The sequence below is a fragment of the Canis lupus genome, chromosome 5 (assembly GCF_003254725.2).
Source record: "Canis lupus dingo isolate Sandy chromosome 5, ASM325472v2, whole genome shotgun sequence".
NCBI classification, from domain to species: domain Eukaryota; kingdom Metazoa; phylum Chordata; class Mammalia; order Carnivora; family Canidae; genus Canis; species Canis lupus.
In genome coordinates this window covers 64,705,510-64,721,397 of record NC_064247.1, presented here as the reverse complement: position 1 = coordinate 64,721,397, position 15,888 = coordinate 64,705,510, and the positions used below count along the sequence as shown (strand labels likewise).

The window sequence follows — 15,888 nt, the reverse complement described above, 5'->3', positions numbered from 1 at the left end:
GGGTTTCCCGTAGTCGGTGACAGTTACCAAGCTGTACCCACCTCCTCTCAGACCACGATGGGAATTTTCTGGCCACCCCTGGTAGGTCAAGAGTCGGGAGGTATGGCCTATTCTCTGGGAATCACAAACTGTGCTGCCCAGACATCTCCCTAGAAGTTTCCAGCTCTGGGTCTTCTCCCCCCAGGGCTCAGGGATGATGAGGACAGGGGTGGGGTGGGGTGGGGTGGGGGGGTGATCATCTGAGGCCAGCATCCCTGCTGGAGAGTCTCTGCCAAGGTACAGTCGGGCTGTTCGGGGAGTGGCCTGGGGTAATTGAGGGGCACTCCGATGACTCAAGCCCTCCCCACGGCTGCCGCCTGGGCCCGCACCGGGCACCCATGACTAATATCCAAACGCCTCCTCCAGCATCCACACGCTTGCCTCCAAAACACTGCAGAGCTAGCCGTTTCTAGCCCAAGCCTATCACAGAATGAGGAGGTCCACAGAGAGCCGCAGAGCCAATGGCTCCAGCCGGGCAGCTGGGCCTGACCATCAGCGGGACAGCAGGAGGGTCCCCTGGGAGCTGCCCACGCCCAGGACGGGAGAGCCAGCCCAAGTCTCAGGTGTCACCGCCCGGCTCTCCATCAGATCCACACCAGCCTCTCCCAGAGCCGAAGAAAAACACCAAAGCCCAAGCCCTACAACTGGGCACAGAACGAGTGTGAGGCATGACCTGGGCCTCAGGTTTTTTTTAAAAACAAACAAAAAAAAAAACAAAAACAGACTTTATTTGGAGGGCAGTTTTAGGTTTACAGGAAAACTGAGAAAAGGATATAGTGAACTCATCATCAGTAGCTGAAAAACTCCCAGGTGACTACAGGATGGCCCAGGTGGGAGCCCTGCACCAACAGAAGCATCCAGAGAACAAGAGCGCTCCCTGTCACCCACACAGCCACCAGCCAGGAGCCCGAGGACCCAGGAGCCCTGACTCACTAGCAAGCCAACAAACTCTGGCCCTTGGGCCCACTCTGGCTCTACCACCTGTTTTGGTACAGCCCGCAAGCTATGAACAGTTTTTACATGTTTTAACGGTCGGAAAGAATATCAGAAAAGTTCACGATGTGAAAATATTTACTATTTGGCTTGTTACAGGAAAAGTCTGCCCTCCTGCACCAGGAGACTCCACCACCTGCAGGGAGGTGCGTCCTACAGGAAGGGCCCTCGCCTCCACAGTACCCCCCCACAACGGGTTCCCTTCCCACCCGCGAGACCAGGCTGAAGCCACAGGTGCGTAGCACAGCAGTCAGAAGTAAACCTGGCCTTCCAGAAGCTTACCTGTTTACACACACACACACACACACACACAGCCCCCTCCAGCTAGGTCTAGTCTTCTTGTCTGTACATCTGGCTTTCTAGAGGCAAGAGGAGGAAAGCCAGTCAGTATGATGTCCAGTCCAGGTGACCCTGCACGCTCCCCTGAGCTGATCCCAGGCTGCCCTGTCCACACAGGGCTGACTCAAACTCTCCTCTCCGACCTCAATGGTTTCCATTGATTCCTGTCCTGAAAATTTCCTTCTTTCACCATCTTTCTCTGTTACAAATCAAAACAGAGTCTGTTTGGGAGCCAAAATGCAGGCCTCTCTGGCTCCCGCACATTCCTGGTCCCCAGGGAAGCTCGCTGCTACCTATAACAGGGGTTGGCAGAGGCCCACCTTGAGGGACGCAAGAGGCCCTGGGAGGGCTTTCAGGATAAAAACACCCCCACCCACCTCGGTCTGACAGATTTCCACGTCACAGACAGACTTCCACAAGGCAAAGCATTCCACGTTTCCCTGAACCAATTTAATCAGACTGCTTTCCAGCTCACACCCGTGGGGCTAGTGCAGACAACCCCACGTGCAGGGGCTGAGGACCACGTGAAGCATTTCAGGAGTTCTGGGGTGCTCTCCCCTGGGCACAGAGAGGCCAGGAGGGCTGCAGAGGGGGAGGCCGCAGCAGCACCCAGCGTCCTGGGGACACTGATGAGCACCGCAGGCAGGAGACACTGAGGCCAGGGTTGAGGATCCCGGCTTTAATACCAAATCAGAGCCTTAGGGGATTCCTCCTCCAGCCCTGGACAGACCCTGAAGAGTCGACCAGGGCAGGGGAAGGGCGGGGAGGAGCCTAAAGTATCTTTCCCAAAGCACAGGCCTGCCCCAGGCCGCGGGGGTGGGGCCGGGCGAGTTGAGGGCACAGACCGATGTTAGTTCTGCTCTGGAGGCTCCAGATTAAACAGCTCCAGGCAGGAAGCCCGCCTTCTCCCAGATTGGTCAGGAAGTCATGATGCAAGTTTGCGCTTTTTTGTTTTTTTGTTTTTTGTTTTGTTTTTTGTTTAAACACGAAAGAGAGAAAAAGATTCGTGCCCCCTCCTCAGCCCTGCAGCCCTTCCCCGCGAGCAGAGCAGCCCCTCGGCGCCCCGACTCCCCCGCGTCCCCGCGGAGGCACCGGCTGCTGTCCGCGCGCTGACCGACCGGCCCCCGAGGGCGCCCGGCTGCCACCTCACCCCCCACCCCGCCGCCGCCCTCCAGGCCTGGCGCTGGGACGGAGCCTCGGCCTCCCGGCCTCCCGGCCTCCCCGCCTCCCCGGCCTCCCGGCCTCCCGGCCTCCCCGGCCTCCCCGGCCTCCCCGGCCTCCCCGCCTCCCCGGCGCTCTCATGCTCCTGGAATGCGGGCCGCGCGTCCCGGGGAGTCTGCTGGGGCGTCCGGCCGCGAAGTGGGGAGCGGGGCCGCAGCTCTCGCCGGGCCCCGACCCCCGCCCGCGCCCACTCACCAGCCAGGAGTGCCAAGGGCAGCAGCAGCCAGTAGAGGACGGCGCCGAGCACGTGCCGCTCCATGCCCGGGGGCCCGGGGTCTCGGTGCCGCCGCGGCGCTAAGGGGACATGGCGCACAGGGCGGGAGCCGCACGTGCCGCGGCCGGGACCCCCGAGCGCGTCCTCGTCCTCGTCCTCGTCCTCCGCCTCGTCCTCCGCCTCGCCCTCCGCCGCCGCCCGGGGCCCCCCAAGCCTGCTCCGGTGCCAGCCCTGCCCCGCGGCGGAGCGCAGCGCGCGGCTCTCGGCGGCTGGCGGAGGCCGAGCAGGGCCGGACCGCGGCTGGGCGGTGCGCTCCCGCCCCTCCGCCCGCCCGCAGGCCTTTATAAGCTCGGCCCCCGCCCTCCCGCCCCCCCGCCCCCCGCCCGCGCGGCGTGCCCGCCCCCGAGCTGCCCCGACGGTCGGCGCGCCCGCGCCCCCCCGCGCCCCCCCGGCCCCCCGGCCCCCCGGCCCCCCGCGCGCCCCGGAGCCCCGAGAGGCCCCCCAGCCGAGAGGCGCCCCGGGCCAAGCGCGGAGGGGAGGCCGTCCGGCCCCGCGCTCCCCGGGCAGCACCCCACGCGCCACGGCGCCCCGCGTGGCCGGAGCGACTTTCGCTTTGCTGGTGTAGACGCGAGCGAGCAGCGCCCCCTGGGGACCGCGGGGTGGTCGCAGCCGCAGAACCGGGGCCACCTCCGCCCTCTCTGTCTGCCCTGATGGCTTTGCTTTAAGGAGCAGGGACAGCGGCCAGAGCCCTGCCTGGGCTGGAAAAGCCAGGGTCTGACCAGGGTGCGCCGGGCATGTCACCCAGACCATCTCACCTGGGCCTCTGCTGCCCTGGAGGTGAGCTGGACGGGACAAACGGCAGACCCCGCAGGAGGCCGCTGGACCCTGGCTTCTAGGTCCCAGACTGGGCCGCACAAGGGAATCAGCTGGGCGGTGGTTGTGGTTGGGGCCCAGAGAGCCTGTGGCCAGCACTGATCCACTCCACACCCACCTGCGGTTGCCAGCCGCCACCCAGGACAGACGTGCTGGGACACCTGAATGGCCCAGTCGGTGGCGCATGGACTCTTGGTTTCAGCTCAGGTCCGGATCTCAGGGTGGCAAGATCCAGCCCCACATGGGGATCTGTGCTGTGGAGTCAGCTGAAGACCCTGTCTCCCTCTCCCTCCCAATAGCTCCCTGACGCTCACTTGCTCGCTCTCAAATAAACACATCTTTTGAAAAGCAAGAAATGCAGACTTTCAAAAGTTTGTTGCTCAATACCGACTGGTTTTCTCTCTGCCTCTTCTACCTGCTTCATCTTGCCTCAATTCCTGCTGGCATTATGTCTGGCCCTATGAGACTTGTAGCCTTGGGGTCCTGCCCCAAGGCCAGACCCCCAAGGAAGCTGGGGATACGAGGTCCAGTGTTTGGGAGTCCCAGGACCCCCTGCAAGTGCTGGCCAGTCCTAGCCTCTGGTGGAGATAGCTGATGCCACCCTCACGGGAAGCCAGCATCTGGCCACCTAGGGTCATCCCTCGGCAGGGGTTGTAGCCAAGGTCTCAGAGCAGCATTAACATCAATAGAGATGACCAAAAGGCTAGCCCACATGGGTACCACCAGCTGCTGGCTCTGTGGCCCCAGGAGGCATCCCTCCTCCCATGCCTCCCAGACCAGCTACGAGATGGGGCCCCAAGCCGCAGAGCTGTGAAGATTGAAGAGACCACATCAGAGTAGACTGAGAAGGAACAATTGCTGTCTGTGCCCTCAGTTACCTCCATGGGCATTCTCCACCAGGCCATGGACTGGAGACCAGAGGGCAGATGGAGAGGAAGGCCCTCCCAGAGCAACAGCAGTGAGGAACCTGTAGAATAGACACAAGCTACCGTGAGGCCTCCCCTTGCCCTTTCCTCTGCCTGGCCTGCCCTTGGGGCAACCGTGGGGACAGGTGAGAGTGGGCATCCCCACACTCAGGACACTGATGTCCACCTTTACAGGCCTGGAAGGGACAGTCTGTAGGTTCAGTAGCCACAATCCCAACCACCAACACCCTCCTCACCTTCTCAGAGAGAACTCATGCCCCAGCACACCACCTTCTAGTGAAGTGTGCAGAGTTTCAGAAAGTAGACCCCTCCAAAGCAGAGGGGCAGGAGCAGGACCTCTGTGAGTCCTGGCTCACCACTGCCCTTCTCTGAGCTCTGCCCAAAAGAGTAAAATAAGAGGACTGAGGTCAAAAATCTCTGAGGGATCTCCACTCTGACATTAGAGGGTCTAAGGAATACTTGAAACCAGTGATTTTAAAATGTGTGCATAGATAGAAGACCAGAGTGGGTCCTCATCCCCCTCTAGTGCTTCAGGAGGACCAGTTCTTTCCCATACAGGGAGCATAAGATAACCTTGTTTGTATAAAGGGTTTAAATGCAAATAAAAGTTTAAAAACCACTCCCTGATGCTAAGTCCTTCTAAGGCTTAGGATATCAGGCTTTATTTTTTTTTAAGATTTTATTTATTCATGAGAGACACACAGAGAAAGGCAGACATAGGCAGAGGGAGAAGTGGACTCCCCTGTGAGAGCCCGATTCAGGACCCCGGGATCACGACCCGAGATGAAGGCAGACGCTCCAGCGCTGAGCCACCCAGGTGCCCTGGACACCAGGCTTTAGACCCTTTCCCAAGAGCAGGCTCTGAGGTGTGGGAGCAGGAGGACACAGAGAATGAGGATAAGGAGAGGGTGTCCCAGAGCAGGCAGGCCCAAAGCCCCCACACAGCTTTGGGGACCTGGCTCACTGTGCTCCTACCCTCCTACCAGGCTCCCAAACAGTGGCTGCAAAGAGAAGGGGAAGTCTGAGAACTTGCCCAGCAGATGTGCTCCCTAAGGAACACAAGGCATGTGTCCAAGAATAGCTAGTAGCAAGTAGCAAAAGATTGGACAAAATCTAACAATCCACCTGCAGGAGACACTAAATCATTACAGTGAGTCCTGCAGGGGAGCAACAGCTCTCTGCGTATCAGCATGAAACAATCTCTAGGATACAATATTACCCTGTGGAAAAAAGGCAGGGTATAGAGCCCAGGTCTACACTGCATCCCTGGAGTGTGAGGCAGGACAGAGACAAGAGGGAGAGAGCACAGGGGCGAAGCCAAGCTCTCAGGGTGGGAAAGAAACATACTGGTCACTGAAATAGTATTTTGCGCTATTTAGATTTTTTTGCTATATGCATACAGTATCACTGTTCACAAAATAAATTAAGCACAGTGGGGACAGATTCTCAGAAAAAGAACTTGCTGACCTGCCACCCTGCCAGGCATGGGAGCAGGAGTGTCTGAGCGTGCAGGTAAGGACACGTGGGCCAGAGGGGCAGTCATGGGTCACAGAACAGGCCAGGCTTTGAGTCCAGCTTTCCTGCTGTCCCACTGCCCCACAACCTAAGAGTCCTACTAAGTTCATTGCTCTTGATCACATTAATAATTGAGTCTTGAAAGAGCAGGAGTGGTCAGTCCCCCGAGGGATCAAGGAAGGGCCAGGTTCTGCGTCATCGCAGGGGACTTGATCAGTCGGGCTTCACTTCTCCCCAAGAATAACACCGTCCTTGTTAGCTGCCCACACTCAAACATGAATTTCAAGCAGAAACAAACCATGTGTCCACGAACAGATGAGTAGATAAAACGTGGCACATCCCACCCCCCACCCCCAGAACGTTATCCAGCCAGAAACAGCAGTGTAATGCTGGCCCACACCAGCAGATGACCCGGGGACACACAATGCCGAGCAAAGAGGTCAGACACAGACGACATACTGTGTGACTGCGTTTACCCCAACACCCAGGACAGACCGATTCATGGACACGGAACCTTGACAAGAAGTTCCCCAGGGAAGGAGGGGATGGGGAGTTATTAGTTAACGGGGCCAGCGTTCCTGTTTGGGATGGACAAAGTTCAGGAAATGCTGGTGGTGGTTGTGCAACCACGTGAATGTACTTAGTGCTGCCAACTTGGAAACTTAGGAGAGTGAAAATGATAAGTCTGATATTGTGGATTTCTACCCCAGAAACAGCCACCTGAAGAAACAGGCTCTTGGTTATGATGATCTCTGAGCAGCCCACCCTGAGTCTTCCTCCCACCTGGGAGGCTCCCCGGAGGCAACCACGTTCTTTCCTCTGAATGTTTTTTCCGGACTGCTGGCCAAAGATTTGACGAGCTTTGGGGAGCTATTTTATTTCCCCCAGAAGATTCCCACTCAGTTTCCCCTTTGCTGGAAGCTGAGAACAGGAACTGACCCCGAGGGAACCAGCACACAGCCCGCTCTGCAGAGGCTCGGATTCTCCGGGGGACTTGTCCACGTGGAGCACGGAGCCTCTCCTGCCCACCTGCCCACCCAGACTGGCCTGGACCCTGCACCCCTCCTGGCAACCCTGTGGCCCTGCTGCCTGGAAGCCCAGCATTCAGCCTTCTCCTTGCTCAGGATGTGGCCGGACCAGAGTCAGTGGCGACAGTGAGTTGGGTCTGGAGCTACCTCCTGGCCTCACGGGCCAAGGTGGAGCACATGATGCAGAAATGTGCCAACAGGTGCCCGTGGCCAGGAGCTCTTTGCAGATTTCTAGCAGGAATCAGGCAGGAACTGAAACCCACACCTGCTGCTGGGGAAGGTCACCTGATGAGTAATCGGTGTTTTCCACACGAACCCAACTTGGAGAGGTTGTCAGCAGTTTCCTTACCCCCATCTCAGCAGTCAAACCGCCTGCAGCTGGATGGGATGATGGGAGGCACTGGTGTCCCGTGTCCTCTGTGGTCGACAGGGTCATCAGGGCAAGAAGTGACTAGTGGCCCTGCTACACCTACACAGCCCACCCCACGTCAGCATCCACTGCCTGACCAGCTGTGCCTGCCCATGGGAAGGAGGCCTGTCCCTGGCAGCCAGGGGGACAGGGCGAAGAAGAGGGGTTGGCAGAGTGGCAGAGACTGTTGGCTGATCTCAGGGAGCATGGTCCTCCCTGGGAAAAGCGGTCATTTCCACCACCCAGAGGCTTTTAGGGGGAGGACGGGCTGTTAAAATTGTTTGGCCTCAGAACTTGTGAATGAAAGAGGAGGAAACCTGTCAAACGCTAGAGTGATCCCTTGTCTGGTGAGAGTGAGTAGCGCCACCTGGCCGCCACCTGGCGGTCCTCAGGGTGGGCCCCAGCCAGTGCCCCGTGCACACCGTGGACAGAAATGAAGAGTGAGAGAGACAGGCTGTCACCCCATCTCGAGATTGGGATCTGGGCCAGGGATCAGTAGCACACCCATGGTTTTAAATAAAACCACCAAGACTAGAGGGTTTCTAACACATTAACAAGCTGACCCTGGGGAAGAGGAGTGCCTGAGTCTGCAGCGCTTACCTGGCTGGAGGCCCTTACAGCAGGGAGGCTGGGCTGGCTGCGAGCTCTAGGGGCCTCCCCAGGTGGGGGCTTCATTCCTTCAAGGGATGCACTCCGTCACCCTGAGCTTGAGGCGGAGGCAGAGAAGACAAGAAGACACAGGCAGGTTGGCCCCTTCTAAATGCTCTGCTTCAGGGATCCCTGGATGGCTCAGGGTTTAGCGCCTGCCTTTGGCCCAGGCCGCGATCCTGGAGTCTTAGGATCGAGTCCCGCGTCAGGCTCCTGGCATGGCGTCTGCTTCTCCCTCTGCCTGTGTCTCTGCCTCTCTCTTTCTCTCTCTCTCTCATGAATAAATAAATAAAATCTTTAAAAAAAAAAATGCTCTGCTTCCCTCTGCTCACTGTGGGCAATTCTGAGACTTGCCCCCAGCGATACCATGAAAGAAGCCAGGGACAGCAATCCCAGGTGCCTGGACAGGACGGGCTCAGCAACCCACTCTCCAAACCGGGCCCAGGTGGGCACTGTGGGTCAGCGGCAGGCGGTCCTGGCCCTGGGGCAAGGCCTGGTTGTCCAGCCTGCCCTTGGTTCTCCTGGGCCTCCCAACCCTGCTGACTCACCCACCCTCACATGGGGGCCCGCTGGCTCTCCTGAGAGCCGGGTGGGAGCAGAAGGAGCAGTGCCCAGCCTGTGTGCACATGCGGCTGTCCCCTTCCCTGCCTGCAGTTCTGGATTTGGGACAGTAGGGTCAGCTCAAGGGTGGAGTGGGTGCCTTCCTGGTTTGCTGGAAACTTCACAAAGCAGGTTTAACTGATGAACCCCAGCCCCCTGCAGCCCGAGTGCTGATCAGATTCCTGCTGGTCCTGTGCCAGCCTTTCGGTTACTGGTTTTCTCTACTATCACTAGAACAGTATTGCCCAATGGCCCCGAGCAGTGATCCCACTGATGGAAGTCACCGCCAGTTTGCTTAGGTGCAGGGAATGGAGGAAAGCATCCCCTTGCCTGCAGCAAGTAGACAGTGGGCAGCAGGGCCCCAGCTTTTGAGAGCAAAGTGCAGCCAAAGAAGAGCAAGCAGAGTGATGTCCTCCTCCACCCAGGGGTGCTGGCTGGGAGCAGAGAAAGGCAGACGGAAGGTCCTGAGCATTCAGGCCCAGGAGGCAGGCACAGGGGGTCTGACCACATTACTCTATTCCTCAGGGTCTTGGGTCACCCATAGGGTTTCTCAGCACCCTGTCCCAGTGCTGAGGCCACCTGCCGCATTGCTTCATTGTCTATACACCTGTGCAAAACACACAGGGCTCCCCCAAATGCTTTGCTTTCTGCCACACCTCTGCGGAATGCCATCTCCCCACACGGCAAACCTCTCCTCGATTCTCTGGGACACCTCGGAGTGCCTCTCCTCTGCCAGCCACTCTCGACTGCCTTTCTGCTCCAGCTGCCCTGACCCCTGGGATTTAACTACCTGTGACCTGGGAGCTCCCCAGGCTCGCCTCTATACCCCAAGGCCAGCACACCACCTGCACACAGAAGGGCCACAGAGCTTTCCAGAGTGGGTGGAAGGTCAGCACCTTCATCAGATGCCATTGTGCAGTGCCAACCACAGACTCGATGTGGCAACAGCCACAGAATCACACAGGCTCCCACCCCCACCCCGGTGGCACCCCTCCCATGCCCCTTCCATGCCCCTCCCTTGCCTGCTCTTCTGCCCAGAATTCTCTGATCCCTGACCCTGACCATGTCCAGAAGGGAAGTGTAGCTGACCCAGGGGAGCCGGTGGATAAACTCTTCTCCCTTCTCCCCTGGACAGTCCTAAGACATGATCTGCTCAGCCTTTGGGGGACAGTCATGTGTGACTGAGCCTTCAGCTCTGAGCAGAGAGAGGTGTCCTCCGCCGGCCCCCTCCACCCCGCCGGGTGCCCCGTTCTCACATGCTCCTACAGTGCCCATCACACGGAGTCCTACAGACGTGTTGTCCTGGGCTCTGCTCTCTGGCAATCCAGGTGAAGGGAGTCCCCCACCAAGAGCACATGTGTGATTCCCAATAGCAGTTGATCTGACCAGGGACAGACCCCACCGTGGTCCCACTCCCACCTTCCAGAGACCTCGGGGTGGGGCTGTGTGGTCAGGGCTTGCCTTGCTGACTGAACCCCTCACAGGTCCAGGCAGAAAGCCTCCATGGGCCCCAGGACCTGCCCCTTCCCTAACCTGTCCCAAGCTACCCAAGGCCTCGTGTGGTCACTCAGCGGTCCTGCTGGGCTGCACTCAGCCTTCCTTCCTGCCCACTCCCACCCTCTCTCAGCACTGGGGCTGCCACAGCCCCCGCCAGGCCTGCCCCACACCTGTCCTCCACAGCAACCAACGGCTCTGCTGTCAGCGTGTATCTGCTCTCCACTTCCCTCCCTGTCAGCCTCAGCGGGGAGTTCAAACTGCTCCGTGCTAATCCAAACCCCTGCCCAGCCACACGGTCATGCTGTCCCTCCCATCAATGCCCGAAGCCTGGGGTCCGGGCCTTCCCTGCCCCATACTTGGGTACATCACATTCTGTTACTCATGACCATGGGGTCTGTCTCCTTGTGTGCTCCTCCAGGCAGGCTCACTACAGGCATGTAGTGGCGACGCCCTCACCGCTCAGTGCGGCCGCTTGCCCATTGCCACACACACAGATTGGTGGACGAGCAGGCATCTGATTTGATCTTCAGCCTGCCCCTTATAAACCAAAGTTGTAGGATTTGTTTAAGATTTTATTTTTAAATAATCTCTATTTAAGCCACTTTATTTTAAAATAATTTCTGTTTAAGCCCACTGTGGGGCTTAAACTCACAACCTTGAGATCACGAGTCTCATGCTCCAGTGACTGAGCCCCCTAGGTGCCCCCAACGTCGTAGGCTTCTGCCCAAGTAACGGCCTCAATCTCTCTGCTCCCACCCCTCAGGCTTCTGCCCCCAACAAGACCTGGTCTGGCCCCCCCCACCCTCACCCCCCGCCAGTGTAGGCTTCCAAGGCCCTAGGGCCATAGTGTTGAGGCCAAAATGACCTTGTATGCCCTCCCCTGTCAGCACACGCCCCTCACCGAGGGCAGCAGAAACCCTGGCCCAGCCCTGGCTTCCAGGGAGCTGCTCCTTGCTGGCACCTGGAGAACTCAGGTCCCAGGGGAAATGGGCCTCCCATGCAGTCAGCCTCTGCTGGGTGAGGCTGGCCCAGGGGAAGGTAACTTCACAGGACCCGGTTATAGGCCCTGTCAGTTATTTTACCAGCCAATCCTGGGTGTATTAGGGAATAAAGAAGAACTGCAGTCTGGGACAAAGGGGCCACGGCAAAACCATAGGTGAGTGTGGGGTACGGAGGAGAGGCTTACTTTTTTTAAGGAGGAAAGGGGTATGTCAGGAATGCTGTTATGAACGAAAAGTCCAGTGGGGTAGACCAGGAGCCAGAAGTGTGGTGGTTTCCCACTGGTGGAGGGAGTGGTTGTGGGCGCGGGGGTGGGGAGTGTGGGGGTGGGGAGGAGGGGTGGGGGCCAGGATGGGGGTGAATGAGGCAAGCTTCCCTTCCTCAGGCTAGAGTAGTAGAGTAGGATCCATGTGCAAGGTCAAGTCCACAGAAGGCCAGGTCCGTCTTCCCGCTAGGTCTGCAATGGGCAGGCGGTGGCAGGGCAGGAGAGCTTAGTGGGGTTTCCCACGACTAATTTTCACTTACCCCAGTGGGCACTGCCACTGTCCCCCGCAGTGTCCAGCACCCAGTGGGCGGGCAGTGGCTGCTGCCAAGTGGGCCTGTCTCACTGCTGGGTTGGCCCCTGTGCTCGAGGGGCCTTTCCCTCCGCAGGGCTGTGAGCTCCCCACCCCACATCTAGCCCACCTGTATGGGGAGTGGCCTGTGGCGGGGCTCCCGAGGTCCTCAGGTGAAGGACATTTACAGCCCTACGGAGGGTAGGCCAGGGCCAGGGCGAGGGGGGCCGCGGCGAGCTGGGTCGGGAGGGCAGACGCCAGGGGTCGGTCCCGCCTTCCTCCTCGTCCTCGCGGAGCAGGACCCCGGGGTGCAGGCCTGTGACTGTCCACAGGTTCTGCGTGCGGCTCCGCTCCGGGCATTCTGAGTGGGCTCTTATCGTCGCGAGGGCCACCTTCCCCCGAGGACAGGGCAGCAGGGTTCAGGACAGGAGGCGCGGAGCCTGCAGGATCCTCGGGCCGAGGTGACCCAAGTGGCCCGGCGGCTCTCCCGTGCCCGCGCCAGAGCGGGGTACCCGTCCTCGCTCCTTCAAGCCGGAGCGCCAGGCCTCGGCTCCGCCCACGCCCACCCTCGAGCCACACCCCCGGTGGCCCCGCCCCGCCCCGCCCGGCCCCGCCCCCGCCGCCGGAGCTCCCTACGGCCCCGCCCCGCCTCAGAGCCCCGCCCCTAACCTACCCGGAGCCCCGCCCACCAACCACGCCATCCCGGCCACGCCCCTTCCGGCCACGCCCGCCACAGACACCGCCCCCTTCTGCAGTTACGCCCCGCCCCGTGCCGCCGCGTGATTGACAGCGCGGGGCTGCGCCAGGGCCTGGTCTCCTGGTGGAGCTGGGGGCCTGAGGTCTAACGTCGCGTGTCCTTGGGCGCCGTCCCTGCCCTGTGCCCGGCCGCCCGGTCGTGCGGACCCCCGCCCTGCAGCCTCCAGCTCGCCAGGACCTAGGCTCTGCCCTGCGCTTGTGGGAAAGATAAAGTATTTCCGTGAAAATTGAGCTTGCTCCAAGGTGAGATGTAAGGTGTAAAGTCCGAACTGCACTTAGTATGACTGATACCAGGACTTAGTGATGTTGTGACGTGGATGGTGGTGAAGATGTGAAACAGCTCCTTGATAAAGTTTATATCGATTACTTGTTCAAATGATAACATTTGGGACATAATGGGTAAAATAAAAATATACTTTAAAAGGACTGTCGGGCATCCCGGGTGGCCCAACGGTTTAGCACCGCCTTCAGCCCGGGGTGTGATCCTGCAGACCTGGGATCGAGTCCCAGGTCGGGCTCCCTGCATGGAGCCTGCTACTCCCTCTGCCTGTGTCTCTGCCTCTCTCTATGTGTCTCTCATGAATAAATAAAAAATAAAATAAAATAAAAGGACTGTTACCTGATTTTTCTTTCTTAACGTAGCTACAAGAAAAGTAAAACTACCCCTGTGGCTCCCACCACATTTGTGTCGGGTGATGGTGCTCTGGACACTCACATGTGGATCAAGACACAGTGTGCCCTGTCCCCACCCTGATAGACTCTGAAAGCAGGTGTGTTGTTGGCAGTGTCACTGTCATACCGGAGCTTGCTGCTACATTTGCCTTCCCAGGGCTCTGCTGAGAGCATATTCTGTGAGGTCCCCTTGAATAGGATGAGGATGTGAGGCTCAGGAGGAGAAGAGACCTCCTAGGTCACTTAGCCCGTGGGCAGCAGCAGCTTCTCCACCCTCCCATTTGTCCCATCTTGTCTGTTGGACGGTGAGCACACTGCAGGCTGATCCTTGCTGAGACCCAAGTGTCTTCACTGAAGGTCAAGCTGCCTCTGGATTTCGCTGTGCACATCACATTATAAGCTAAGACCATGAAAAGCTCCAGGTGACAGGCTCTCTGGGGAACCCAGGAAATCACCTAAAACCTGAATTCCACCATAAATCTCCAGCTCTGGTCAGGTCTCTTGGGGAGGAGAGGCCGACAGAGACAGAGGTGGGCTTGCAGAACTGGCACCCCGGTGCGCTAGCTTTATGCCCTGCAAGTCTTGGCTTCTTCATCCCCAAATGGAGCATGGCTTGTAGGTTTTCTCTGAGGGTGAGAGAGAGAAGGCATTCCAATTACGGGGAACTGGGCCAGCACGCGGCACACCTGAGTAGAGTCCATCTATTATTGTTTTGTGAAGCGGCTTTGAAAGTGATCAGGTGCTGCACACTCTTGGGTGGTAGTTGTTAGTGCAAATGGGATTAGGACAGAGTGGTTAAGATGCCATCATTCCTGTGGGGCATGTGCTACGGTAGCAGACCAGGGGGTGGGATGGCTTCTAGTGACACGGCTGTAACTCAGACTCAGAACTGACTGCAACTCTAGTCATTTTTTGAGAGTGTGGTTAAAATGACAATGATGCTGGTGGTGGTCTGGATTGTATTCTCTACTCGGTTCTCCCTCAGATATTCCCGTGGCCGCTCCTTCTTGCCATTCAGTGTCATCTTCTCCACGAGGCCTCCCTGAACCCTCAGATCTAAAGTGGCTCCCCCAGTCACTCCATCTCATATTCTTTATCTGAAACTGTTTTTTAATAAAACTAATTTGTCTCTCTCCAGTAAAATGTGACCTCCTTGAGAGCAGGGGCCTCATCTGTTTTGTTCTCAACCTGGTCCAGAGCAGACCCTCAGTGGCCCTGCCTGCACTAGGCCTTTGACAGCCAGGTTCCCAGTGGACACACTCAGTAAATACTGGTGACCACACGAATGAAAGCACAGTCCCCAATCTCCTGGCTTCTCCAGGGTGAATATCCACAAACAAAGGTCCTAGCTCCTTTGTTATTTGGTCTCTCGTTCTCCTGAAGGCATTGTAGCCGGGCTCCATCCTCTTCACATCCCCTAACATGACACTTCTGGTGGAGCTGGGGCAGAACAGAGCAGAGAAGGGCTTTCACTTCCCTTATTCTAGGCTCTATACTTTTATTATAGTATAATAATACTATATTATTATGATAATACTATATCCAACCTCCTCGGGTTGGAAGAAATAGAAACTCTGAGAGGCACTTTAAGCCAAAGATGCAGAGGTATGGGGGTGTGTGTGTGTGTGGCTAGAGACTGCTTCATATAAACCTGGGCCATCATGACAGGCTGGGGGGCTCCTGTGAGAACAAACGAGAGACCACTAAAAACTATCTGAGTCAGCTGCTGTGTCTGGATGACTGTCCTGGGGTCACAGGGTTCCTTGCTCACTATCTCTGTGTCCACATCCATGGTAGAAGGTGGCTGTCCTACTCCATCTCACTTCCCACAACCACAGGTGACAGAAGGGTGATTCCAACTCCAGTCTTGTGTCCCAGGAGAGGATCTGATTGGTTCAGCTGTGTATCTCCCATCCAATCAGCTGTGACTGGAAGGTGGGGGTAACACCTTGCAGAGGTGGCTGATGAACTCCATCATTGTAGGTGGGTAGACAATTTTCTAAGAAGGAGCTGCCCACAAGGCTTAAGTCACCCCAAAAAGGCCTACTCACCGGGAGTGACATTAAAACCAAGAGTGGCATGGCCAGACACCGTGCAATGGTGTGGACACTGGCCAGAGCCCTGGAGTTTTCCCCAGGTTCCTGTGGTAAGGCATGCCCTCTCCCATTGGCTGGTTGTGGTGAGTGAATGAAGGCAGTACTGTTAAGTCCCCAGACTTTGCCTCATTCCATATGGGACAGGCACATTTTATTTAAGATTTTATTTTATTTTTTTTTTTTAATTTTTATTTATTTATGATAGTCACAGAGAGAGAGAATGAGAGACAGAGACACAGGCAGAGGGAGAAGCAGGCTCCATGCACCGGGAGCCTGACGTGGGATTCGATCCCGGGTCTCCAGGATCGCGCCCTGGGCCAAAGGCAGGCGCCAAACCGCTGCGCCACCCAGGGATCCCTAAGATTTTATTTATTTGACAGAGAGAGAGAGAGAGAGAGAACGCAGATAAGCAGGGGGGAGGGGCAGGGGGAGGCCAGGGAACCCAACGTGGGGCTGGACCCCAGGACCCTGAGATCGTGACCTGAGGCTGAAGGTAGATGCTTCACCCC

The 15,888-nt window shown here is 57.8% G+C and overlaps 1 protein-coding gene across 4 annotated transcripts in view; it reads right to left on the bottom strand.

The window, feature by feature from the left end:
• The window catches only part of PIEZO1 (piezo type mechanosensitive ion channel component 1), a 56,164-nt gene extending 53,042 nt beyond the window's left edge, over positions 1 to 3,122 (bottom strand). For all 4 annotated transcript variants that reach the window (XM_025427093.3, XM_035716131.2, XM_035716133.2 and 1 more), the window contains exon 1: positions 2,788 to 3,122. In XM_025427093.3, the coding sequence (XP_025282878.3) occupies positions 2,788 to 2,851 (64 nt within the window). In that variant the 5' untranslated portion in view covers positions 2,852 to 3,122. The remainder of the gene's footprint in view (positions 1 to 2,787) is intronic.
• Positions 3,123 to 15,888: the final 12,766 nt, after the last annotated feature.